This window comes from Euprymna scolopes, chromosome 3, assembly GCF_053919585.1.
Source record: "Euprymna scolopes isolate OS-2025 chromosome 3, ASM5391958v1, whole genome shotgun sequence".
NCBI classification, from domain to species: domain Eukaryota; kingdom Metazoa; phylum Mollusca; class Cephalopoda; order Sepiida; family Sepiolidae; genus Euprymna; species Euprymna scolopes.
In genome coordinates, this window is record NC_136484.1 from 77203804 (window position 1) to 77231071 (window position 27268).

The following is a 27268-nucleotide window of genomic DNA, read 5'->3' on the forward strand; positions in this document are numbered from 1 at the left end:
CCGCACTAAGCATTCTGTTCTTTAACGACGATTATCTTAGACGAATGAAAACAAAGAGAAATAGCGTGCGGTCTTATTGCATTTGATGACTGCAAGTTTCTTTATTTCTTTGTACGCATTTTTTTTACCGACTGTTTAATGACATAGCATATCGTGGGATATCAAAGTGTCAGCTAGCTATAACTATCCTATTAAAACTTCCAAAGCAATAAAACTAGACATTATATTTCATTTGCATAAAAAGGAAAGTACTTCTTATTCCATAAGATCTTTAAAAGGTTTGTCTATTGCGAAATGTTTTTCACCGTAATTAGCAATATTATAACCTGGTGAACGTGATAGGGTGATTTCTGATCAGTGATGACAACTTATAACTGTTGACCGCCGTTCGTTCCTAGTCTTTATCATCAATCATAACAGGTAACGTTGGCAATCATCAACGCTGGTGCTGGTTACGTAGCGATCAAAGCATTTTTTGAAACTTTTTAAATCATTATTGAAAAGACGCTAAGGAGCTTCTATTCGGTACGTTTGGAAAAGAAAAAAGAAAGAAAGAAAAGTAGACGTTAAATTTTGAAAATACATAGGGGGAGTAGTGGGAGTAGAGGTTTTTAGCGTCATGGTATCTGTTGTTGTGTAAGAGGGAGTGGGAGTAAGTGATCAGTAGCTAGCTACCGTAGCAGTTGGTAAATATTGTCACCATGGCAACGTATTTTTTATGTGACGACGCCGGATTTTTGATCTTTTGGAGGTGCTATTGATATCTGCGTAAAATTAAAACATATAATTATATAATTCGAGATGGATGCGGATGCTGGGGAAGGAGGTATGAAGGGGGAGGTCGACATATACCTGGGGGGAAGAGGAGGAGGGGGGTGATATTTAATGCGGGTTAAAGTTGATTATTGATGGTAGTAAGAGGGTGGAAAGTAGGGGGGTCGATATAGACGGGGGAGGGGGGAAATGCAGTTAATGCAGTATTTACATTTTGTAGACGTTGTTATTAAGGATAATATATGTTGAAAAAAAAATAAAAAAATAAGAGAAGGGGGCAGGTTCGGATAATATAGATAGGTGGGCGGATTGAGGATTATTGTTGATGATAGTAACGATGGGGATTATTACTTAAGGATGGGGGGGGGCGACATAGACCGGGGGGGAAGTGCAATTAATGCGGTATTTACATTTTGTAGATGTTGTTATTAAGGATAATATATGTTGAGAGAAGAAGAGAAAAAAAAAGAAGGGGGGCAGGTTCGGATAATATAGATAGTTAGGCGGATTTAGGATGATTATTGATGATAGTAAAGATGGGAAAAATAGAATTATTGGTTAGTGATTCGGATAATATTAATTGGTGAGGTTATTAGATGTATGTAACTAGGTTAATGGGCGGTAGAAGTGAGGGTAGATAATTAAGTAGGAAAGTAGTAGGTAAAGGTTATTGGTTGTATCCAGGAGGTAGTGGGTAGGGTATTTCTGTTATGTTAGTTTTTATATTTGGAATGGAGTAAAATTACTAAGGAGATATTGTTTGTAGTGTTTGCAATTTATTGATGTTTCGTATTTTTTATTTAAAAGTTTATCCTTGTCTTTAAAATTTGTGATAAATAATTTTTCATATAAACAAAGATGACATGGGGAGTTAATTGATTTGCAAGTGCTGTTTTTTTTTAGGATTTCCCAGGTGATAGTTGGGGTGAGTTGGCTTCTTGTTAGCTGTAGGTAGTGGTTGGTGGGGGAAGTTTTGTTTGGGTGATTAGGGTTGTTTATGGAGCATTTGTGGACCCTGAATCTTTCCTTAAAGGGGGTACTTGAGATGCCTATATAGAATTTTTTATTATTAGGATCTTCTGTGGGAGTAATAGTTGCTTTATATACTACGTTTGTTGCGAGGCAGTTTTGTTGGAGTGGACATCTGGATTTAATAATGCAGTTACATTTGCTTTGATCGTTAATTTTATTGTTGTTGTTATTTAGTATTTTGTTGTTGTGTTTTTTAATTATATTTTCAAGGTTATTGGAGCAACTGTAACTTAATTTGATAGTGTTGTTATTAAAGATTTTATGCAAAACAGTATTGGGGGGAGTGTTTTTTAATTAACATGAAAAATTTTTTGCCTAGTTTAGATTTTACCATATTATTGTAAGGAGGGTTGAACCAGAGGACTTTGCGGGTTCTATTCTTTTTCTTCTTAATATTAGTAGTATTGTTATTTGGGATGTTAGGTTCATGATATGTTAATGTAGTATTGGGGTAGCCACATTTTTTTAAAGCGCTCTCGTAGAATGGTTTGCGTTTATGAAATATAGTTGAGTTGGAGGAGTTTGTGCTTAGTCTTTTTTCTATAGATTTGGGTATATGGTTAATTACGTGTTTGGGGTGGTTGGACCTGGGGTGTATATATAGGGGATATGTGGTGTTTTTTGTATAGGGTTCATAGGTATCATTGGATAGGTTAAAGGTAACATCGAGAAGATTAACAGTTTTTATATTAGAAGTCACCTCAATTTTCAGGTCCAGTTTCTTCATTTCCTTAATCGGTTTTTTCTTGACGCTTTCACATTTTGGTCCGTTGGAGTTTTTCACTAGTATTAGGCCGTCATCTCTATAAAATCCCACGTTATTGTTTGTGATGTGTTTTGTTAGATTGTAGAGGATGAATAGGCCCACCAGGTCAGTGGCCTCCGCTGAGTCAAAAGCCCCCATCGCAAGGTCGAAAGGTGTAGGCTGGTCCTTCTTAGCCCATTGGGTGTCTTGGTTTATTAATATCGTTTTTCGACATTTTTTAATTATTTCAATTTCGATGTATTTTCAAAATTTAACGTCTACTTTTCTTTCTTTCTTTTTTCTTTTCCAAACGTACCGAATAGAAGCTCCTTAGCGTCTTTTCACAGCTGAAATTCTACTATAAAACCTCCTCACACTACCACACGACCTCCCTCTCTATTTAATACCCCCCCAATAACTTTATATCCATTTCTGCAAGTTTTAAATTTCAGTCCACCTATAAATTCCGATGAAATTGGTACTCTACCTTATCTCCTGGGGTGAAAATCCAATGGAAACAGTAATGTAAATATATTTTGGGCTCAATAAAAAATTAAAAAATTATATACCGCTCTATTAACATATCGAGCACTTTTATCGGGTGTTTTTTTTACCTTATTTCCCTTGAAAAGAAATATATATATATATATATATATATATATATATATATATATATATATATATATATATATATATATATATATAAATGGTACGAAATGTCGATAAACTCGCAAATCTATAGTTTTGTACATCTTGCATTTTGTTGCAAGTCTGATGTTCTTTCTTGACCATAGACGCTTATCCAATTTACCAAATGGAAGCCCATGCATTTTGGATTCACCAACTGACTTCCTTATCAATGCCATGATCATACTTTCCAGGTATTTAAATGTTCAAACGACTAATGACACCTTACTTGAGAGCTCTTCCTTCAAACTCCTCGGCTTAACATTCACAAACAACTTTGAGGATATTGCGAAGGCTGCTGCAAAAAAGGTGAGTTATCTGTATCGTACTAGAAGATTACTCACACCTGAGAGTATCTTGTACCTCTAAAATGTCACCATTTGCCCATGTATGAAACATTTTGCCATATCTGACCTGGTGCATCTACCACTAGTCTCTCCATCTTGAGCAGGGTCCAAGGAAGAGTCTCCAGTCTAATAGGTCCCGTACTGTCAATTAAGCTCCAACCTCTATCCTATCACCACAATGTTGTGCTGTTTTACAAGTATTTTAATGGAATGTGCTCTGATGAAATTGCACACCCTCGGCATACGCATCCCGACAAATCCGTTTACCAAGAAAGTCCCATCCCTTTACTAGAGACAAACCTTTTGCTCTAATAGCTTCTTCATTCAGTCTGTTAAACTTTGGAATATCCTCTTTGTTACTTGAATCTGTGACTGTACTGATATGCCGATGTAAAAATGTAGCAAGTAGCAATATGCTTTGTTTAGGATGTACTTGACCAAAAGAAAATTTCTAATTAGAGCCATGCAAATGGATGTTTTTAAACATAACTCAATCCCAAAATAAAGCATACTTTAGGATGTATTTTGCGTGATTAAAATATATAGGACAAAGTCTTATGGAAATTAATGATGCTTAGCTTTATTATAATAATGGAGACTAAAGAATGAATTAGTTTATTCTGGGTACATAATCAAAGTAATCTATACTTTCTTAAAATGACTTCCTGTGTTTGTTTATATGTTTGTTCATATGTGTTTGTTTATATGTGTTTGTTCATATGTGTTTGTTCATATGTGTTTGTTTATATGTGTTTGTTTATATGTGTTTGTTCATATGTGTTTGTTCATATGTGTTTGTTTATATGTGTTTGTTTATATGTGTTTGTTCATATGTGTTTGTTTATATGTGTGGTAAGATAAAACTCCAACGTTAAAATTTGTAAATTAAAAAGAAAAAGAATAGAGTTTCTGGAAGCTTGAAGCATTAGTCTGCTTAACCAAACTGAAGAACTGTCATACAACAAAACAATCCGTCTGTTTTACTTTGTGGTTTGAGCAATGTGGTAAATGAATTCGTTAGCTATTATTAGTAATAATGTAAAGCTCTCTATAAAAAATAAATTGAGCACATTGTGGTCTTTATAATGTTTGCATAAACATTAAGAATTTTCTTACTCACAGCCAATAGCCGAATTGTATACGACAATGTTCAGACAGTATGGAAAAAGATTATAGGTCATTGGACCTATCTATAATTATGTTTGGTTGTAAGGGTTGCTAAAATAAAACCAAATAAATTCAAGTGAAATTATAACATTTTTTTTTTGTACTTTGTTGTTTTTTGCTGTTTTTTTTTTTTTTTTGTTTTTTTTTTTGTCGTTTATTTTTTATTTATTTTTTGGAGGTTTTTTTTTTCAGATATTTTTTGGTATTGACAAAATGCTTTATATTTCCGTTGGATCCGGCTCAGAAGAATGGGAAAACTCTGCTCAGAACAAGTAAGAACATTTTGATTTCTATTTGCGAAATATATGCACTTTGTTATTAATAAAAAAATAATAATAATTAAAGACAAAAACAGCAGGTCCCTCTTTACTTGTTTACCATGGGACAGGGTTCGGTTTTAATGTAGGGAAAACCCAGCTCCTCGTGAATAGGATCTCTAAATCGGGACAAAGGTAAAAATCACCTCAGTCTAGAAGTAATTCTACTTCATTGACTCATGAGTTGAAAGATAAAGTGTAGCATCAGAAAAGATAAATACAAATAAAAACAAAGTGTGTCTACGCACCTTTTCGTTAGGAGCAGAGTTTAGTAACTTTTTTTGCACTGCACTTTATCTTTCTTGTCTACCAAATTCTTCTAAACTGGGACAACTTTTATTTTTTTAACCCAATCTAGAGTGCCTTTTTGGGGAGCTGAATTTTCCTTACACCTTCTCGATCCTAGGTCTAACCATGGCTACCGTAATATGATGGCCTAGCGACGACTAAAATTTAGTCTGGTGACGTCATGAACATCGGTCTGTTGAAATTTGGTCACGTGTCTCATGACTAAACCGGAAGTTGGTTTAAAGTTGTGGAGGGTTAAATAAATTTAAACATGCCGTCGAGATGTATAGTTCAAAAATGCCGAGGTAACTACGAAAATGGACCAAAAGTTACCGTGTTTTCATTTCCCCCAAAAAAAGGAAATACTTTACCAGTGGATTAATGCAATAAAAAGAAAGGATTTTACTCCATCTAAAATAAATTTATAATATTTATATTTATTAATATTTATTATAATAGCATTTTAAAATAAAAATGAAAGTATGTATATAAAAATGAATTTTACATGTAATTTAAGTTATGTGCTGAAATAATAAACTATTATTTAGAAACTTATTTAAAATGGAGAGTATGGGGAAAATATTATGTACTTTCACCTAATAATTTAATAAATATACTTCCAAAATAAACTATTAAAATTGTTTAATAAAAATAATAGAAATATTTTTTTTTTATTTAAAAAAAAAAGTGTTTACAAAATGCCGGCAATAAAAAATAATACTTCTATTATTTTTTAACCAATTTTAATAGTTTATTTTGGAAGTATATTCCATAAATAAAGTAAACAACCCACTTTAAACGGATAAATTACGAGTTTAGTATATGTTATTCGCAGTTTTGTGTTAGGGTTGTCAAAAATTCCCCCAAAATTCTGATACTGCTAGTGGCGCTGTAAACGAAAATAACGTTTAAAATTACGGCAAACGAGTAGTTTCCAAGATATGAAGAAATGTTAGTTTTAAAAAATGGGGGGTTACTTTTCTATAAAAATTTTACGTAAAATGAGCACTCACTTTCAAAAAGTCTAAATGTAACGCCTCCGTTCAGCTCAGGTGCATAGGCTCGTGATTGAAATGAACCTGTAGCCGATACCTGTGGCGCCACCCATGGTTTCGTCTAGTGGTCGAATTCGTCTTCGGGTCGTCGTCGGTCTCCTTCCGGTTCTGCTTCAAATCAGCTTCCAACCGTCATCTAGGCTATCGGAGAAATATATTGCATTCACAACGGCGTTCCAATCAAAGAAAAGAAAGTCAAAACTTAATTCGTTAACACAGAATTGATTATTGTCTTTGACTTTACAATATAATAGTTACACACTGCCTAGTCATGCAACTTAGGGGGCTGGCATTTTTGTTTCTTTTACCAAGTTCTCCGTTCTTCATCTACCGTCAGTCCACGGGAAGGGATCAGCGAAAACAGACCCCAATCAGCCAAGTCTTTTGTTTTTATCAAATCAGTAATTCCTCCGTCCACCTTTTTGGAGCTATTCTTTCTTTCTTTCCTTTCCTCTCCCTCTCTCTGTTTCCCTGATTTCTACTCCACCTTTCGGCTTTATCTATCCCCATTTTTAACCCTCATTGCACTGAGGTGTTCCTTATTAGGAGCTATTAGTCACTCCCAGGTCGACCATGTCACTCCCGATTCCCACTCCAAGCTGTCAGCTTAAGAATCTGGATTTCTTCATATCGCTCAACAGAGGGCCCAAAACAACCTTTTCGTTGTTAACGGATTTCCAACAATAAGATAAGAACAATTATTTGTTTTTTTTTTTCTCTCTCTGACAAAATCCCATAGACATTTCTGTTTAAACAACATCAAACCATCATCATCATCATCATTAGAATTCAGCCGTGCGAATTTCTCTGAATTCGCGTCGACTAGCAAGGTCACTCGGCATTGCTCGGTCCGCATCATGTCACATAAACAAAATTTTTGTCGGGGAGAGGGGGTCAACTATAGATGCTCATTTTACGTTTAGTTGTGTTCATTCCTACATCAAAGAGGCACTTCGCCTTGTTTGAGGCGAAAATGTAATTTTTTTAAAAATTGCTCGTTGCCCAGGTAAAAAAAAAAATGGCCATAAAGTGGGTGGTCGTTTTAGGTTAAATTATCCCCCCCTTTTTTTAAACTAACATATTTTTATATCTTGGAAACTACTAGTTTGCCGTAATTTTAAACGTTATTTTCGTTTTCAGCACCCCCGAAAACCTATAAAAGTGGTAATTTAAAAGGATTTTTCGAGGGTGGACTAATTCTGCACATTTACCTTATTTTTTTATTTTATCGTTTTTTTGTCATGTAATTTTCTTCTTTTTTTTTTTTTTATTAAGTCAAACATGGTACGATTTTCTTTTAAATTATTTCTATAGGTATGTGAACTTCATTTTCGACCTGAAGACATACAGCGAGAGGCATCAGCATTTGATGAAAGGACTGGGAAGACAATTAGTGTTAAATTTTTAATAAATTCCCTATCATAAGGATGGTGCTATTCCTCGAATATTACCAAACTGTCATTTCTATTTATCGTCATCAACCACTTTTAGAGAGTCTCCTAACGCAAAGAGAATGCGTTTAGAAAATTCTGCTCTTAAGCGTGGATAAGTGTTGCTGACGAGTTAGAGTTACAGAAAAATGCATTAGAAACAATTTGCTTGGCCAAAAAGATGAGCGTAAGTGCATGATGTTCCCAAATTTTTGTTATAATGGAAATCATGAATTAGATAACATCCAAAGTTTTGTTATAATGGAAATCATGAATTAGATAACATCCAAAGTTTTGTTATAATGGAAATCATGAATTAAATAACATCCAAAGTTTTGTTATAATGGAAATCATGAATTAAATAACATCCAAAGTTTTGTTATAATGGAAATCATGAATTAGATAACATCTAAAGTTTTGTTATAATGGAAATCATGAATTAGATAACATCCAAAGTTTTGTTATAATGGAAATCATGAATTAGATAACATCCAAAGTTTTGTTATAATGGAACTCACGAATTAAAAAACATCCAAAGTTTTGTTATAATGGAAATCATGAATTAGATAACATCCAAAGTTTTGTTATAATGGAAATCATGAATTAGATAACATCTAAAGTTTTGTTATAATGGAAATCATGAATTAGATAACATCCAAAGTTTTGTTATAATGAAAATCATGAATTAGATAACATCCAAAGTTTTGTTATAATGGAAATCATGAATTAAATAACATCCAAAGTTTTGTTATAATGGAAATCATGAATTAGATAACATCCAAAGTTTTGTTATAATGGAAATCATGAATTAGATAACATCCAAAGTTTTGTTATAATGGAAATCATGAATTAGATAACATCCAAAGTTTTGTTATAATGGAAATCATGAATTAGATAACATCCAAAGTTTTGTTATAATGGAACTCACGAATTAGATAACATCCAAAGTTTTGTTATAATAGAAATCATGAATTAGATAACATCCAAAGTTTTGTTATAATGGAAATCATGAATTAAATAACATCCAAAGTTTTGTTATAATGGAAATCATGAATTAAATAACATCCAAAGTTTTGTTATAATGGAAATCATGAATTAAATAACATCCAAAGTTTTGTTATAATGGAAATCATGAATTAAATAACATCCAAGGTTTTGTTATAATGGAAATCATGAATTAGATAACATCCAAAGTTTTGTTATAATGGAAATCATGAATTAAATAACATCCAAAGTTTTGTTATAATGGAAATCATGAATTAGATAACATCCAAAGTTTTGTTATAATGAAAATCATGAATTAAATAACATCCAAAGTTTTTTTATAATGGAAATCATGAATTAAATAACATCCAAAGTTTTGTGATAATGGAAATCATGAATTAGATAACATCCAAAGTTTTGTTATAATGAAAATCATGAATTAAATAACATCCAAAGTTTTGTTATAATGGAAATCATGAATTAAATAACATCCAAAGTTTTGTGATAATGGAAATCATGAATTAGATAACATCCAAAGTTTTGTTATAATGGAAATCATGAATTAAATAACATCCAAAGTTTTGTGATAATGGAAATCATGAATTAGATAACATCCAAAGTTTTGTTATAATGGAAATCATGAATTAAATAACATCCAAAGTTTTGTGATAATGGAAATCATGAATTAGATAACATCCAAAGTTTTGTTATAATGGAAATCATGAATTAAATAACATCCAAAGTTTTGTTATAATGGAAATCATGAATTAAATAACATCCAAAGTTTTGTGATAATGGAAATCATGAATTAGATAACATCCAAAGTTTTGTTATAATGGAAATCATGAATTAGATAACATCCAAAGTTTTGTTATAATGGAAATCATGAATTAAATAACATCCAAAGTTTTGTTATAATGGAAATCATGAATTAAATAACATCCAAAGTTTTGTTATAATGAAAGTCATGAATTAGATAACATCCAAAGTTTTGTTATAATGGAAATCATGAATTAGATAACATCCAAAGTTTTGTTATCATGGAAATCATGAATTAGATAACATCCAAAGTTTTGTTATAATGGAAATCATGAATTAGATAACATCCAAAGTTTTGTTATAATGAAAATCATGAATTAAATAACATCCAAAGTTTTGTTATAATGGAAATCATGAATTAGATAACATCCAAAGTTTTGTTATCATGGAAATCATGAATTAGATAACATCCAAAGTTTTGTTATAATGGAAATCATGAATTAGATAACATCCAAAGTTTTGTTATAATGGAAATCATTAATTAAATAACATCCAAAGTTTTGTTATAATGGAAATCATGAATTAGATAACATCGAAAGTTTTGTTATAATGAAAATCATGAATTAAATAACATCCAAAGTTTTGTTATAATGGAAATCATGAATTAGATAACATCCAAAGTTTTGTTATAATGGAAATCATGAATTAAATAACATCAAAGGTTTTGTTATAATGGAAATCATTTATTAGATAACATCCAAAGTTTTGTTATAATGGAAATCATGAATTAAATAACATCCAAAGTTTTGTTATAATGGAAATCATGAATTAGATAACATCAAAAGTTTTGTTATAATGAAAATCATGAATTAAATAACATCCAAAGTTTTGTTATAATGGAAATCATGATTTAGATAAAATCCAAAGTTTTGTTATAATGGAAATCATGAATTAGATAACATCCAAAGTTTTGTTATAATGGAAATCATGAATTAAATAACATCCAAAGTTTTGTTATAATGGAAATCATGAATTAAATAACATCCAAAGTTTTGTTATAATGGAAATCATGAATTAGATAACATCCAAAGTTTTGTTATAATGGAAATCATGAATTAGATAACATCCAAAGTTTTGTTATAATGAAAATCATGAATTAGATAACATCCAAAGTTTTGTTATAATGGAAATCATGAATTAAATAACATCCAAAGTTTTGTTATAATGGAAATCATGAATTAGATAACATCCAAAGTTTTGTTATAATGGAAATCATGAATAAGATAACATCCAAAGTTTTGTTATAATGAAAATCATGAATTAAATAACATCCAAAGTTTTTTTATAATGGAAATCATGAATTAAATAACATCCAAAGTTTTGTGATAATGGAAATCATGAATTAGATAACATCCAAAGTTTTGTTATAATGAAAATCATGAATTAAATAACATCCAAAGTTTTGTTATAATGGAAATCATGAATTAAATAACATCCAAAGTTTTGTGATAATGGAAATCATGAATTAGATAACATCCAAAGTTTTGTTATAATGGAAATCATGAATTAAATAACATCCAAAGTTTTGTGATAATGGAAATCATGAATTAGATAACATCCAAAGTTTTGTTATAATGGAAATCATGAATTAAATAACATCCAAAGTTTTGTTATAATGGAAATCATGAATTAAATAACATCCAAAGTTTTGTGATAATGGAAATCATGAATTAGATAACATCCAAAGTTTTGTTATAATGGAAATCATGAATTAGATAACATCCAAAGTTTTGTTATAATGGAAATCATGAATTAAATAACATCCAAAGTTTTGTTATAATGGAAATCATGAATTAAATAACATCCAAAGTTTTGTTATAATGAAAGTCATGAATTAGATAACATCCAAAGTTTTGTTATAATGGAAATCATGAATTAGATAACATCCAAAGTTTTGTTATCATGGAAATCATGAATTAGATAACATCCAAAGTTTTGTTATAATGGAAATCATGAATTAAATAACATCCAAAGTTTTGTTATAATGGAAATCATGAATTAGATAACATCCAAAGTTTTTTTATAATGGAAATCATGAATTAGATAACATCCAAAGTTTTGTTATAATGGAAATCATGAATTAAATAACATCAAATGTTTTGTTATAATGGAAATCATGAATTAAATAACATCCAAAGTTTTGTTATAATGGAAATCATGAATTAAATAACATCCAAAGTTTTGTTATAATGGAAATCATGAATTAGATAACATCCAAAGTTTTGTTATAATGGAAATCATGAATTAAATAACATCCAAAGTTTTGTTATAATGGAAATCATGAATTAGATAACATCCAAAGTTTTGTTATAATGGAAATCATGAATTAGATAACATCAAAAGTTTTGTTATAATAGAAATCATGAATTAAATAACATCCAAAGTTTTGTTAAAATGGAAATCATGAATTAGATAACATCCAAAGTTTTGTTATAATGGAAATCATGAATTAAATAACATCCAAAGTTTTGTTATAATGGAAATCATTAATTAGATAACATCCAAAGTTTTGTTATAATGGAAATCATGAATTAAATAACATCCAAAGTTTTGTGATAATGGAAATCATGAATTAAATAACATCCAAAGTTTTGTTATAATGGAAATCATGAATTAAATAACATCCAAAGTTTTGTGATAATGGAAATCATGAATTAGATAACATCCAAAGTTTTGTTATAATGGAAATCATGAATTAAATAACATCCAAAGTTTTGTGATAATGGAAATCATGAATTAGATAACATCCAAAGTTTTGTTATAATGGAAATCATGAATTAAATAACATCCAAAGTTTTGTTATAATGGAAATCATGAATTAAATAACATCCAAAGTTTTGTGATAATGGAAATCATGAATTAGATAACATCCAAAGTTTTGTTATAATGGAAATCATGAATTAGATAACATCCAAAGTTTTGTTATAATGGAAATCATGAATTAAATAACATCCAAAGTTTTGTTATAATGGAAATCATGAATTAAATAACATCCAAAGTTTTGTTATAATGAAAGTCATGAATTAGATAACATCCAAAGTTTTGTTATAATGGAAATCATGAATTAGATAACATCCAAAGTTTTGTTATCATGGAAATCATGAATTAGATAACATCCAAAGTTTTGTTATAATGGAAATCATGAATTAGATAACATCCAAAGTTTTGTTATAATGAAAATCATGAATTAAATAACATCCAAAGTTTTGTTATAATGGAAATCATGAATTAGATAACATCCAAAGTTTTGTTATCATGGAAATCATGAATTAGATAACATCCAAAGTTTTGTTATAATCGAAATCATGAATTAGATAACATCCAAAGTTTTGTTATAATGGAAATCATTAATTAAATAACATCCAAAGTTTTGTTATAATGGAAATCATGAATTAGATAACATCGAAAGTTTTGTTATAATGAAAATCATGAATTAAATAACATCCAAAGTTTTGTTATAATGGAAATCATGAATTAGATAACATCCAAAGTTTTGTTATAATGGAAATCATGAATTAAATAACATCAAAGGTTTTGTTATAATGGAATTCATTTATTAGATAACATCCAAAGTTTTGTTATAATGGAAATCATGAATTAAATAACATCCAAAGTTTTGTTATAATGGAAATCATGAATTAGATAACATCAAAAGTTTTGTTATAATGAAAATCATGAATTAAATAACATCCAAAGTTTTGTTATAATGGAAATCATGATTTAGATAAAATCCAAAGTTTTGTTATAATGGAAATCATGAATTAGATAACATCCAAAGTTTTGTTATAATGGAAATCATGAATTAAATAACATCCAAAGTTTTGTTATAATGGAAATCATGAATTAAATAACATCCAAAGTTTTGTTATAATGGAAATCATGAATTAGATAACATCCAAAGTTTTGTTATAATGGAAATCATGAATTAGATAACATCCAAAGTTTTGTTATAATGAAAATCATGAATTAGATAACATCCAAAGTTTTGTTATAATGGAAATCATGAATTAAATAACATCCAAAGTTTTGTTATAATGGAAATCATGAATTAGATAACATCCAAAGTTTTGTTATAATGGAAATCATGAATTAGATAACATCCAAAGTTTTGTTATAATGAAAATCATGAATTAAATAACATCCAAAGTTTTTTTATAATGGAAATCATGAATTAAATAACATCCAAAGTTTTGTGATAATGGAAATCATGAATTAGATAACATCCAAAGTTTTGTTATAATGAAAATCATGAATTAAATAACATCCAAAGTTTTGTTATAATGGAAATCATGAATTAAATAACATCCAAAGTTTTGTGATAATGGAAATCATGAATTAAATAACATCCAAAGTTTTGTTATAATGGAAATCATGAATTAAATAACATCCAAAGTTTTGTGATAATGGAAATCATGAATTAGATAACATCCAAAGTTTTGTTATAATGGAAATCATGAATTAAATAACATCCAAAGTTTTGTTATAATGGAAATCATGAATTAGATAACATCCAAAGTTTTGTTATAATGGAAATCATGAATTAGATAACATCCAAAGTTTTGTTATAATGAAAATCATGAATTAAATAACATCCAAAGTTTCTTTTATAATGGAAATCATGAATTAGATAACATCCAAAGTTTTGTTATAATGAAAATCATGAATTAAATAACATCCAAAGTTTTTTTATAATGGAAATCATGAATTAGATAACATCCAAAGTTTTGTTATAATGGAAATCATGAATTAAATAACATCAAATGTTTTGTTATAATGGAAATCATGAATTAAATAACATCCAAAGTTTTGTTATAATGGAAATCATGAATTAAATAACATCCAAAGTTTTGTTATAATGGAAATCATGAATTAGATAACATCCAAAGTTTTGTTATAATGGAAATCATGAATTAAATAACATCCAAAGTTTTGTTATAATGGAAATCATGAATTAGATAACATCCAAAGTTTTGTTATAATGGAAATCATGAATTAGATAACATAAAAAGTTTTGTTATAATAGAAATCATGAATTAAATAACATCCAAAGTTTTGTTAAAATGGAAATCATGAATTAGATAACATCCAAAGTTTTGTTATAATGGAAATCATGAATTAAATAACATCCAAAGTTTTGTTATAATGGAAATCATTAATTAGATAACATCCAAAGTTTTGTTATAATGGAAATCATGAATTAAATAACATCCAAAGTTTTGTGATAATGGAAATCATGAATTAAATAACATCCAAAGTTTTGTTATAATGGAAATCATGAATTAAATAACATCCAAAGTTTTGTGATAATGAAAATCATGAATTAGATAACATCCAAAGTTTTGTTATAATGGAAATCATGAATTAAATAACATCCAAAGTTTTGTGATAATGGAAATCATGAATTAGATAACATCCAAAGTTTTGTTATAATGGAAATCATGAATTAAATAACATCCAAAGTTTTGTTATAATGGAAATCATGAATTAAATAACATCCAAAGTTTTGTGATAATGGAAATCATGAATTAGATAACATCCAAAGTTTTGTTATAATGGAAATCATGAATTAGATAACATCCAAAGTTTTGTTATAATGGAAATCATGAATTAAATAACATCCAAAGTTTTGTTATAATGGAAATCATGAATTAAATAACATCCAAAGTTTTGTTATAATGAAAGTCATGAATTAGATAACATCCAAAGTTTTGTTATAATGGAAATCATGAATTAGATAACATCCAAAGTTTTGTTATCATGGAAATCATGAATTAGATAACATCCAAAGTTTTGTTATAATGGAAATCATGAATTAGATAACATCCAAAGTTTTGTTATAATGAAAATCATGAATTAAATAACATCCAAAGTTTTGTTATAATGGAAATCATGAATTAGATAACATCCAAAGTTTTGTTATCATGGAAATCATGAATTAGAAAACATCCAAAGTTTTGTTATAATGGAAATCATGAATTAGATAACATCCAAAGTTTTGTTATAATGGAAATCATTAATTAAATAACATCCAAAGTTTTGTTATAATGGAAATCATGAATTAGATAACATCGAAAGTTTTGTTATAATGAAAATCATGAATTAAATAACATCCAAAGTTTTGTTATAATGGAAATCATGAATTAGATAACATCCAAAGTTTTGTTATAATGGAAATCATGAATTAAATAACATCAAAGGTTTTGTTATAATGGAAATCATTTATTAGATAACATCCAAAGTTTTGTTATAATGGAAATCATGAATTAAATAACATCCAAAGTTTTGTTATAATGGAAATCATGAATTAGATAACATCAAAAGTTTTGTTATAATGAAAATCATGAATTAAATAACATCCAAAGTTTTGTTATAATGGAAATCATGATTTAGATAAAATCCAAAGTTTTGTTATAATGGAAATCATGAATTAGATAACATCCAAAGTTTTGTTATAATGGAAATCATGAATTAAATAACATCCAAAGTTTTGTTATAATGGAAATCATGAATTAAATAACATCCAAAGTTTTGTTATAATGGAAATCATGAATTAGATAACATCCAAAGTTTTGTTATAATGGAAATCATGAATTAGATAACATCCAAAGTTTTGTTATAATGAAAATCATGAATTAGATAACATCCAAAGTTTTGTTATAATGGAAATCATGAATTAAATAACATCCAAAGTTTTGTTATAATGGAAATCATGAATTAGATAACATCCAAAGTTTTGTTATAATGGAAATCATGAATTAGATAACATCCAAAGTTTTGTTATAATGAAAATCATGAATTAAATAACATCCAAAGTTTTTTTATAATGGAAATCATGAATTAAATAACATCCAAAGTTTTGTGATAATGGAAATCATGAATTAGATAACATCCAAAGTTTTGTTATAATGAAAATCATGAATTAAATAACATCCAAAGTTTTGTTATAATGGAAATCATGAATTAAATAACATCCAAAGTTTTGTGATAATGGAAATCATGAATTAAATAACATCCAAAGTTTTGTTATAATGGAAATCATGAATTAAATAACATCCAAAGTTTTGTGATAATGGAAATCATGAATTAGATAACATCCAAAGTTTTGTTATAATGGAAATCATGAATTAAATAACATCCAAAGTTTTGTTATAATGGAAATCATGAATTAGATAACATCCAAAGTTTTGTTATAATGGAAATCATGAATTAGATAACATCCAAAGTTTTGTTATAATGAAAATCATGAATTAAATAACATCCAAAGTTTTTTTATAATGGAAATCATGAATTAGATAACATCCAAAGTTTTGTTATAATGAAAATCATGAATTAAATAACATCCAAAGTTTTGTTATAATGGAAATCATTAATTAGATAACATCCAAAGTTTTGTTATAATGGAAATCATGAATTAAATAACATCCAAAGTTTTGTGATAATGGAAATCATGAATTAAATAACATCCAAAGTTTTGTTATAATGGAAATCATGAATTAAATAACATCCAAAGTTTTGTGATAATGGAAATCATGAATTAGATAACATCCAAAGTTTTGTTATAATGGAAATCATGAATTAAATAACATCCAAAGTTTTGTGATAATGGAAATCATGAATTAGATAACATCCAAAGTTTTGTTATAATGGAAATCATGAATTAAATAACATCCAAAGTTTTGTTATAATGGAAATCATGAATTAAATAACATCCAAAGTTTTGTGATAATGGAAATCATGAATTAGATAACATCCAAAGTTTTGTTATAATGGAAATCATGAATTAGATAACATCCAAAGTTTTGTTATAATGGAAATCATGAATTAAATAACATCCAAAGTTTTGTTATAATGGAAATCATGAATTAAATAACATCCAAAGTTTTGTTATAATGAAAGTCATGAATTAGATAACATCCAAAGTTTTGTTATAATGGAAATCATGAATTAGATAACATCCAAAGTTTTGTTATCATGGAAATCATGAATTAGATAACATCCAAAGTTTTGTTATAATGGAAATCATGAATTAGATAACATCCAAAGTTTTGTTATAATGAAAATCATGAATTAAATAACATCCAAAGTTTTGTTATAATGGAAATCATGAATTAGATAACATCCAAAGTTTTGTTATCATGGAAATCATGAATTAGAAAACATCCAAAGTTTTGTTATAATGGAAATCATGAATTAGATAACATCCAAAGTTTTGTTATAATGGAAATCATTAATTAAATAACATCCAAAGTTTTGTTATAATGGAAATCATGAATTAGATAACATCGAAAGTTTTGTTATAATGAAAATCATGAATTAAATAACATCCAAAGTTTTGTTATAATGGAAATCATGAATTAGATAACATCCAAAGTTTTGTTATAATGGAAATCATGAATTAAATAACATCAAAGGTTTTGTTATAATGGAAATCATTTATTAGATAACATCCAAAGTTTTGTTATAATGGAAATCATGAATTAAATAACATCCAAAGTTTTGTTATAATGGAAATCATGAATTAGATAACATCAAAAGTTTTGTTATAATGAAAATCATGAATTAAATAACATCCAAAGTTTTGTTATAATGGAAATCATGATTTAGATAAAATCCAAAGTTTTGTTATAATGGAAATCATGAATTAGATAACATCCAAAGTTTTGTTATAATGGAAATCATGAATTAAATAACATCCAAAGTTTTGTTATAATGGAAATCATGAATTAAATAACATCCAAAGTTTTGTTATAATGGAAATCATGAATTAGATAACATCCAAAGTTTTGTTATAATGGAAATCATGAATTAGATAACATCCAAAGTTTTGTTATAATGAAAATCATGAATTAGATAACATCCAAAGTTTTGTTATAATGGAAATCATGAATTAAATAACATCCAAAGTTTTGTTATAATGGAAATCATGAATTAGATAACATCCAAAGTTTTGTTATAATGGAAATCATGAATTAGATAACATCCAAAGTTTTGTTATAATGAAAATCATGAATTAAATAACATCCAAAGTTTTTTTATAATGGAAATCATGAATTAAATAACATCCAAAGTTTTGTGATAATGGAAATCATGAATTAGATAACATCCAAAGTTTTGTTATAATGAAAATCATGAATTAAATAACATCCAAAGTTTTGTTATAATGGAAATCATGAATTAAATAACATCCAAAGTTTTGTGATAATGGAAATCATGAATTAAATAACATCCAAAGTTTTGTTATAATGGAAATCATGAATTAAATAACATCCAAAGTTTTGTGATAATGGAAATCATGAATTAGATAACATCCAAAGTTTTGTTATAATGGAAATCATGAATTAAATAACATCCAAAGTTTTGTTATAATGGAAATCATGAATTAGATAACATCCAAAGTTTTGTTATAATGGAAATCATGAATTAGATAACATCCAAAGTTTTGTTATAATGAAAATCATGAATTAAATAACATCCAAAGTTTTTTTATAATGGAAATCATGAATTAGATAACATCCAAAGTTTTGTTATAATGAAAATCATGAATTAAATAACATCCAAAGTTTTTTTATAATGGAAATCATGAATTAGATAACATCCAAAGTTTTGTTATAATGGAAATCATGAATTAAATAACATCAAATGTTTTGTTATAATGGAAATCATGAATTAGATAACATCCAAAGTTTTGTTATAATGGAAATCATGAATTAGATAACATCAAAAGTTTTGTTATAATAGAAATCATGAATTAAATAACATCCAAAGTTTTGTTAAAATGGAAATCATGAATTAGATAACATCCAAAGTTTTGTTATAATGGAAATCATGAATTAAATAACATCCAAAGTTTTGTTATAATGGAAATCATTAATTAGATAACATCCAAAGTTTTGTTATAATGGAAATCATGAATTAAATAACATCCAAAGTTTTGTGATAATGGAAATCATGAATTAAATAACATCCAAAGTTTTGTTATAATGGAAATCATGAATTAGATAACATCCAAAGTTTTGTTATAATGGAAATCATGAATTAAATAACATCCAAAGTTTTGTGATAATGGAAATCATGAATTAGATAACATCCAAAGTTTTGTTATAATGGAAATCATGAATTAAATAACATCCAAAGTTTTGTTATAATGGAAATCATGAATTAAATAACATCCAAAGTTTTGTGATAATGGAAATCATGAATTAGATAACATCCAAAGTTTTGTTATAATGGAAATCATGAATTAGATAACATCCAAAGTTTTGTTATAATGGAAATCATGAATTAAATAACATCCAAAGTTTTGTTATAATGGAAATCATGAATTAAATAACATCCAAAGTTTTGTTATAATGAAAGTCATGAATTAGATAACATCCAAAGTTTTGTTATAATGGAAATCATGAATTAGATAACATCCAAAGTTTTGTTATCATGGAAATCATGAATTAGATAACATCCAAAGTTTTGTTATAATGGAAATCATGAATTAGATAACATCCAAAGTTTTGTTATAATGAAAATCATGAATTAAATAACATCCAAAGTTTTGTTATAATGGAAATCATGAATTAGATAACATCCAAAGTTTTGTTATCATGGAAATCATGAATTAGATAACATCCAAAGTTTTGTTATAATGGAAATCATGAATTAGATAACATCCAAAGTTTTGTTATAATGGAAATCATTAATTAAATAACATCCAAAGTTTTGTTATAATGGAAATCATGAATTAGATAACATCGAAAGTTTTGTTATAATGAAAATCATGAATTAAATAACATCCAAAGTTTTGTTATAATGGAAATCATGAATTAGATAACATCCAAAGTTTTGTTATAATGGAAATCATGAATTAAATAACATCAAAGGTTTTGTTATAATGGAAATCATTTATTAGATAACATCCAAAGTTTTGTTATAATGGAAATCATGAATTAAATAACATCCAAAGTTTTGTTATAATGGAAATCATGAATTAGATAACATCAAAAGTTTTGTTATAATGAAAATCATGAATTAAATAACATCCAAAGTTTTGTTATAATGGAAATCATGATTTAGATAAAATCCAAAGTTTTGTTATAATGGAAATCATGAATTAGATAACATCCAAAGTTTTGTTATAATGGAAATCATGAATTAAATAACATCCAAAGTTTTGTTATAATGGAAATCATTAATTAGATAACATCCAAAGTTTTGTTATAATGGAAATCATGAATTAAATAACATCCAAAGTTTTGTGATAATGGAAATCATGAATTAAATAACATCCAAAGTTTTGTTATAATGGAAATCATGAATTAAATAACATCCAAAGTTTTGTGATAATGGAAATCATGAATTAGATAACATCCAAAGTTTTGTTATAATGGAAATCATGAATTAAATAACATCCAAAGTTTTGTGATAATGGAAATCATGAATTAGATAACATCCAAAGTTTTGTTATAATGGAAATCATGAATTAAATAACATCCAAAGTTTTGTTATAATGGAAATCATGAATTAAATAACATCCAAAGTTTTGTGATAATGGAAATCATGAATTAGATAACATCCAAAGTTTTGTTATAATGGAAATCATGAATTAGATAACATCCAAAGTTTTGTTATAATGGAAATCATGAATTAAATAACATCCAAAGTTTTGTTATAATGGAAATCATGAATTAAATAACATCCAAAGTTTTGTTATAATGAAAGTCATGAATTAGATAACATCCAAAGTTTTGTTATAATGGAAATCATGAATTAGATAACATCCAAAGTTTTGTTATCATGGAAATCATGAATTAGATAACATCCAAAGTTTTGTTATAATGGAAATCATGAATTAGATAACATCCAAAGTTTTGTTATAATGAAAATCATGAATTAAATAACATCCAAAGTTTTGTTATAATGGAAATCATGAATTAGATAACATCCAAAGTTTTGTTATCATGGAAATCATGAATTAGAAAACATCCAAAGTTTTGTTATAATGGAAATCATGAATTAGATAACATCCAAAGTTTTGTTATAATGGAAATCATTAATTAAATAACATCCAAAGTTTTGTTATAATGGAAATCATGAATTAGATAACATCGAAAGTTTTGTTATAATGAAAATCATGAATTAAATAACATCCAAAGTTTTGTTATAATGGAAATCATGAATTAGATAACATCCAAAGTTTTGTTATAATGGAAATCATGAATTAAATAACATCAAAGGTTTTGTTATAATGGAAATCATTTATTAGATAACATCCAAAGTTTTGTTATAATGGAAATCATGAATTAAATAACATCCAAAGTTTTGTTATAATGGAAATCATGAATTAGATAACATCAAAAGTTTTGTTATAATGAAAATCATGAATTAAATAACATCCAAAGTTTTGTTATAATGGAAATCATGATTTAGATAAAATCCAAAGTTTTGTTATAATGGAAATCATGAATTAGATAACATCCAAAGTTTTGTTATAATGGAAATCATGAATTAAATAACATCCAAAGTTTTGTTATAATGGAAATCATGAATTAAATAACATCCAAAGTTTTGTTATAATGGAAATCATGAATTAGATAACATCCAAAGTTTTGTTATAATGGAAATCATGAATTAGATAACATCCAAAGTTTTGTTATAATGAAAATCATGAATTAGATAACATCCAAAGTTTTGTTATAATGGAAATCATGAATTAAATAACATCCAAAGTTTTGTTATAATGGAAATCATGAATTAGATAACATCCAAAGTTTTGTTATAATGGAAATCATGAATTAGATAACATCCAAAGTTTTGTTATAATGAAAATCATGAATTAAATAACATCCAAAGTTTTTTTATAATGGAAATCATGAATTAAATAACATCCAAAGTTTTGTGATAATGGAAATCATGAATTAGATAACATCCAAAGTTTTGTTATAATGAAAATCATGAATTAAATAACATCCAAAGTTTTGTTATAATGGAAATCATGAATTAAATAACATCCAAAGTTTTGTGATAATGGAAATCATGAATTAAATAACATCCAAAGTTTTGTTATAATGGAAATCATGAATTAAATAACATCCAAAGTTTTGTGATAATGGAAATCATGAATTAGATAACATCCAAAGTTTTGTTATAATTGAAATCATGAATTAAATAACATCCAAAGTTTTGTTATAATGGAAATCATGAATTAGATAACATCCAAAGTTTTGTTATAATGGAAATCATGAATTAGATAACATCCAAAGTTTTGTTATAATGAAAATCATGAATTAAATAACATCCAAAGTTTTTTTATAATGGAAATCATGAATTAGATAACATCCAAAGTTTTGTTATAATGAAAATCATGAATTAAATAACATCCAAAGTTTTTTTATAATGGAAATCATGAATTAGATAACATCCAAAGTTTTGTTATAATGGAAATCATGAATTAAATAACATCAAATGTTTTGTTATAATGGAAATCATGAATTAGATAACATCCAAAGTTTTGTTATAATGGAAATCATGAATTAGATAACATCAAAAGTTTTGTTATAATAGAAATCATGAATTAAATAACATCCAAAGTTTTGTTAAAATGGAAATCATGAATTAGATAACATCCAAAGTTTTGTTATAATGGAAATCATGAATTAAATAACATCCAAAGTTTTGTTATAATGGAAATCATTAATTAGATAACATCCAAAGTTTTGTTATAATGGAAATCATGAATTAAATAACATCCAAAGTTTTGTGATAATGGAAATCATGAATTAAATAACATCCAAAGTTTTGTTATAATGGAAATCATGAATTAGATAACATCCAAAGTTTTGTTATAATGGAAATCATGAATTAAATAACATCCAAAGTTTTGTGATAATGGAAATCATGAATTAGATAACATCCAAAGTTTTGTTATAATGGAAATCATGAATTAAATAACATCCAAAGTTTTGTTATAATGGAAATCATGAATTAAATAACATCCAAAGTTTTGTGATAATGGAAATCATGAATTAGATAACATCCAAAGTTTTGTTATAATGGAAATCATGAATTAGATAACATCCAAAGTTTTGTTATAATGGAAATCATGAATTAAATAACATCCAAAGTTTTGTTATAATGGAAATCATGAATTAAATAACATCCAAAGTTTTGTTATAATGAAAGTCATGAATTAGATAACATCCAAAGTTTTGTTATAATGGAAATCATGAATTAGATAACATCCAAAGTTTTGTTATCATGGAAATCATGAATTAGATAACATCCAAAGTTTTGTTATAATGGAAATCATGAATTAGATAACATCCAAAGTTTTGTTATAATGAAAATCATGAATTAAATAACATCCAAAGTTTTGTTATAATGGAAATCATGAATTAGATAACATCCAAAGTTTTGTTATCATGGAAATCATGAATTAGATAACATCCAAAGTTTTGTTATAATGGAAATCATGAATTAGATAACATCCAAAGTTTTGTTATAATGGAAATCATTAATTAAATAACATCCAAAGTTTTGTTATAATGGAAATCATGAATTAGATAACATCGAAAGTTTTGTTATAATGAAAATCATGAATTAAATAACATCCAAAGTTTTGTTATAATGGAAATCATGAATTAGATAACATCCAAAGTTTTGTTATAATGGAAATCATGAATTAAATAACATCAAAGGTTTTGTTATAATGGAAATCATTTATTAGATAACATCCAAAGTTTTGTTATAATGGAAATCATGAATTAAATAACATCCAAAGTTTTGTTATAATGGAAATCATGAATTAGATAACATCAAAAGTTTTGTTATAATGAAAATCATGAATTAAATAACATCCAAAGTTTTGTTATAATGGAAATCATGATTTAGATAAAATCCAAAGTTTTGTTATAATGGAAATCATGAATTAGATAACATCCAAAGTTTTGTTATAATGGAAATCATGAATTAAATAACATCCAAAGTTTTGTTATAATGGAAATCATGAATTAAATAACATCCAAAGTTTTGTTATAATGGAAATCATGAATTAGATAACATCCAAAGTTTTGTTATAATGGAAATCATGAATTAGATAACATCCAAAGTTTTGTTATAATGAAAATCATGAACTAGATAACATCCAAAGTTTTGTTATAATGGAAATCATGAATTAAATAACATCCAAAGTTTTGTTATAATGGAAATCATGAATTAGATAACATCCAAAGTTTTGTTATAATGGAAATCATGAATTAGATAACATCCAAAGTTTTGTTATAATGAAAATCATGAATTAAATAACATCCAAAGTTTTTTTATAATGGAAATCATGAATTAAATAACATCCAAAGTTTTGTGATAATGGAAATCATGAATTAGATAACATCCAAAGTTTTGTTATAATGAAAATCATGAATTAAATAACATCCAAAGTTTTGTTATAATGGAAATCATGAATTAAATAACATCCAAAGTTTTGTGATAATGGAAATCATGAATTAAATAACATCCAAAGTTTTGTTATTATGGAAATCATGAATTAAATAACATCCAAAGTTTTGTGATAATGGAAATCATGAATTAGATAACATCCAAAGTTTTGTTATAATGGAAATCATGAATTAAATAACATCCAAAGTTTTGTTATAATGGAAATCATGAATTAGATAACATCCAAAGTTTTGTTATAATGGAAATCATGAATTAGATAACATCCAAAGTTTTGTTATAATGAAAATCATGAATTAAATAACATCCAAAGTTTTTTTATAATGGAAATCATGAATTAGATAACATCCAAAGTTTTGTTATAATGAAAATCATGAATTAAATAACATCCAAAGTTTTTTTATAATGGAAATCATGAATTAGATAACATCCAAAGTTTTGTTATAATGGAAATCATGAATTAAATAACATCAAATGTTTTGTTATAATGGAAATCATGAATTAAATAACATCCAAAGTTTTGTTATAATGGAAATCATGAATTAAATAACATCCAAAGTTTTGTTATAATGGAAATCATGAATTAGATAACATCCAAAGTTTTGTTATAATGGAAATCATGAATTAAATAACATCCAAAGTTTTGTTATAATGGAAATCATGAATTAGATAACATCCAAAGTTTTGTTATAATGGAAATCATGAATTAGATAACATCAAAAGTTTTGTTATAATAGAAATCATGAATTAAATAACATCCAAAGTTTTGTTAAAATGGAAATCATGAATTAGATAACATCCAAAGTTTTGTTATAATGGAAATCATGAATTAAATAACATCCAAAGTTTTGTTATAATGGAAATCATTAATTAGATAACATCCAAAGTTTTGTTATAATGGAAATCATGAATTAAATAACATCCAAAGTTTTGTGATAATGGAAATCATGAATTAAATAACATCCAAAGTTTTTTTATAATGGAAATCATGAATTAAATAACATCCAAAGTTTTGTGATAATGGAAATCATGAATTAGATAACATCCAAAGTTTTGTTATAATGGAAATCATGAATTAAATAACATCCAAAGTTTTGTGATAATGGAAATCATGAATTAGATAACATCCAAAGTTTTGTTATAATGGAAATCATGAATTAAATAACATCCAAAGTTTTGTTATAATGGAAATCATGAATTAAATAACATCCAAAGTTTTGTGATAATGGAAATCATGAATTAGATAACATCCAAAGTTTTGTTATAATGGAATTCATGAATTAGATAACATCCAAAGTTTTGTTATAATGGAAATCATGAATTAAATAACATCCAAAGTTTTGTTATAATGGAAATCATGAATTAAATAACATCCAAAGTTTTGTTATAATGAAAGTCATGAATTAGATAACATCCAAAGTTTTGTTATAATGGAAATCATGAATTAGATAACATCCAAAGTTTTGTTATCATGGAAATCATGAATTAGATAACATCCAAAGTTTTGTTATAATGGAAATCATGAATTAGATAACATCCAAAGTTTTGTTATAATGAAAATCATGAATTAAATAACATCCAAAGTTTTGTTATAATGGAAATCATGAATTAGATAACATCCAAAGTTTTGTTATCATGGAAATCATGAATTAGATAACATCCAAAGTTTTGTTATAATGGAAATCATGAATTAGATAACATCCAAAGTTTTGTTATAATGGAAATCATTAATTAAATAACATCCAAAGTTTTGTTATAATGGAAATCATGAATTAGATAACATCGAAAGTTTTGTTATAATGAAAATCATGAATTAAATAACATCCAAAGTTTTGTTATAATGGAAATCATGAATTAGATAACATCCAAAGTTTTGTTATAATGGAAATCATGAATTAAATAACATCAAAGGTTTTGTTATAATGGAAATCATTTATTAGATAACATCCAAAGTTTTGTTATAATGGAAATCATTAATTAAATAACATCCAAAGTTTTGTTATAATGGAAATCATGAATTAGATAACATCAAAAGTTTTGTTATAATGAAAATCATGAATTAAATAACATCCAAAGTTTTGTTATAATGGAAATCATGATTTAGATAAAATCCAAAGTTTTGTTATAATGGAAATCATGAATTAGATAACATCCAAAGTTTTGTTATAATGGAAATCATGAATTA

At 26.3% G+C, this 27268-nt stretch overlaps 1 protein-coding gene across 2 annotated transcripts in view; it reads left to right on the forward strand.

The window, feature by feature from the left end:
• Positions 1-27268, forward strand: part of LOC145256368 (HHIP-like protein 2) — a 207643-nt gene that overhangs the window by 20478 nt on the left and 159897 nt on the right. For both annotated transcript variants that reach the window (XM_080115196.1, XM_080115203.1), the window contains exon 2: positions 4945-5024. In XM_080115196.1, the coding sequence (XP_079971322.1) occupies positions 4945-5024 (80 nt within the window). The remainder of the gene's footprint in view (positions 1-4944; positions 5025-27268) is intronic.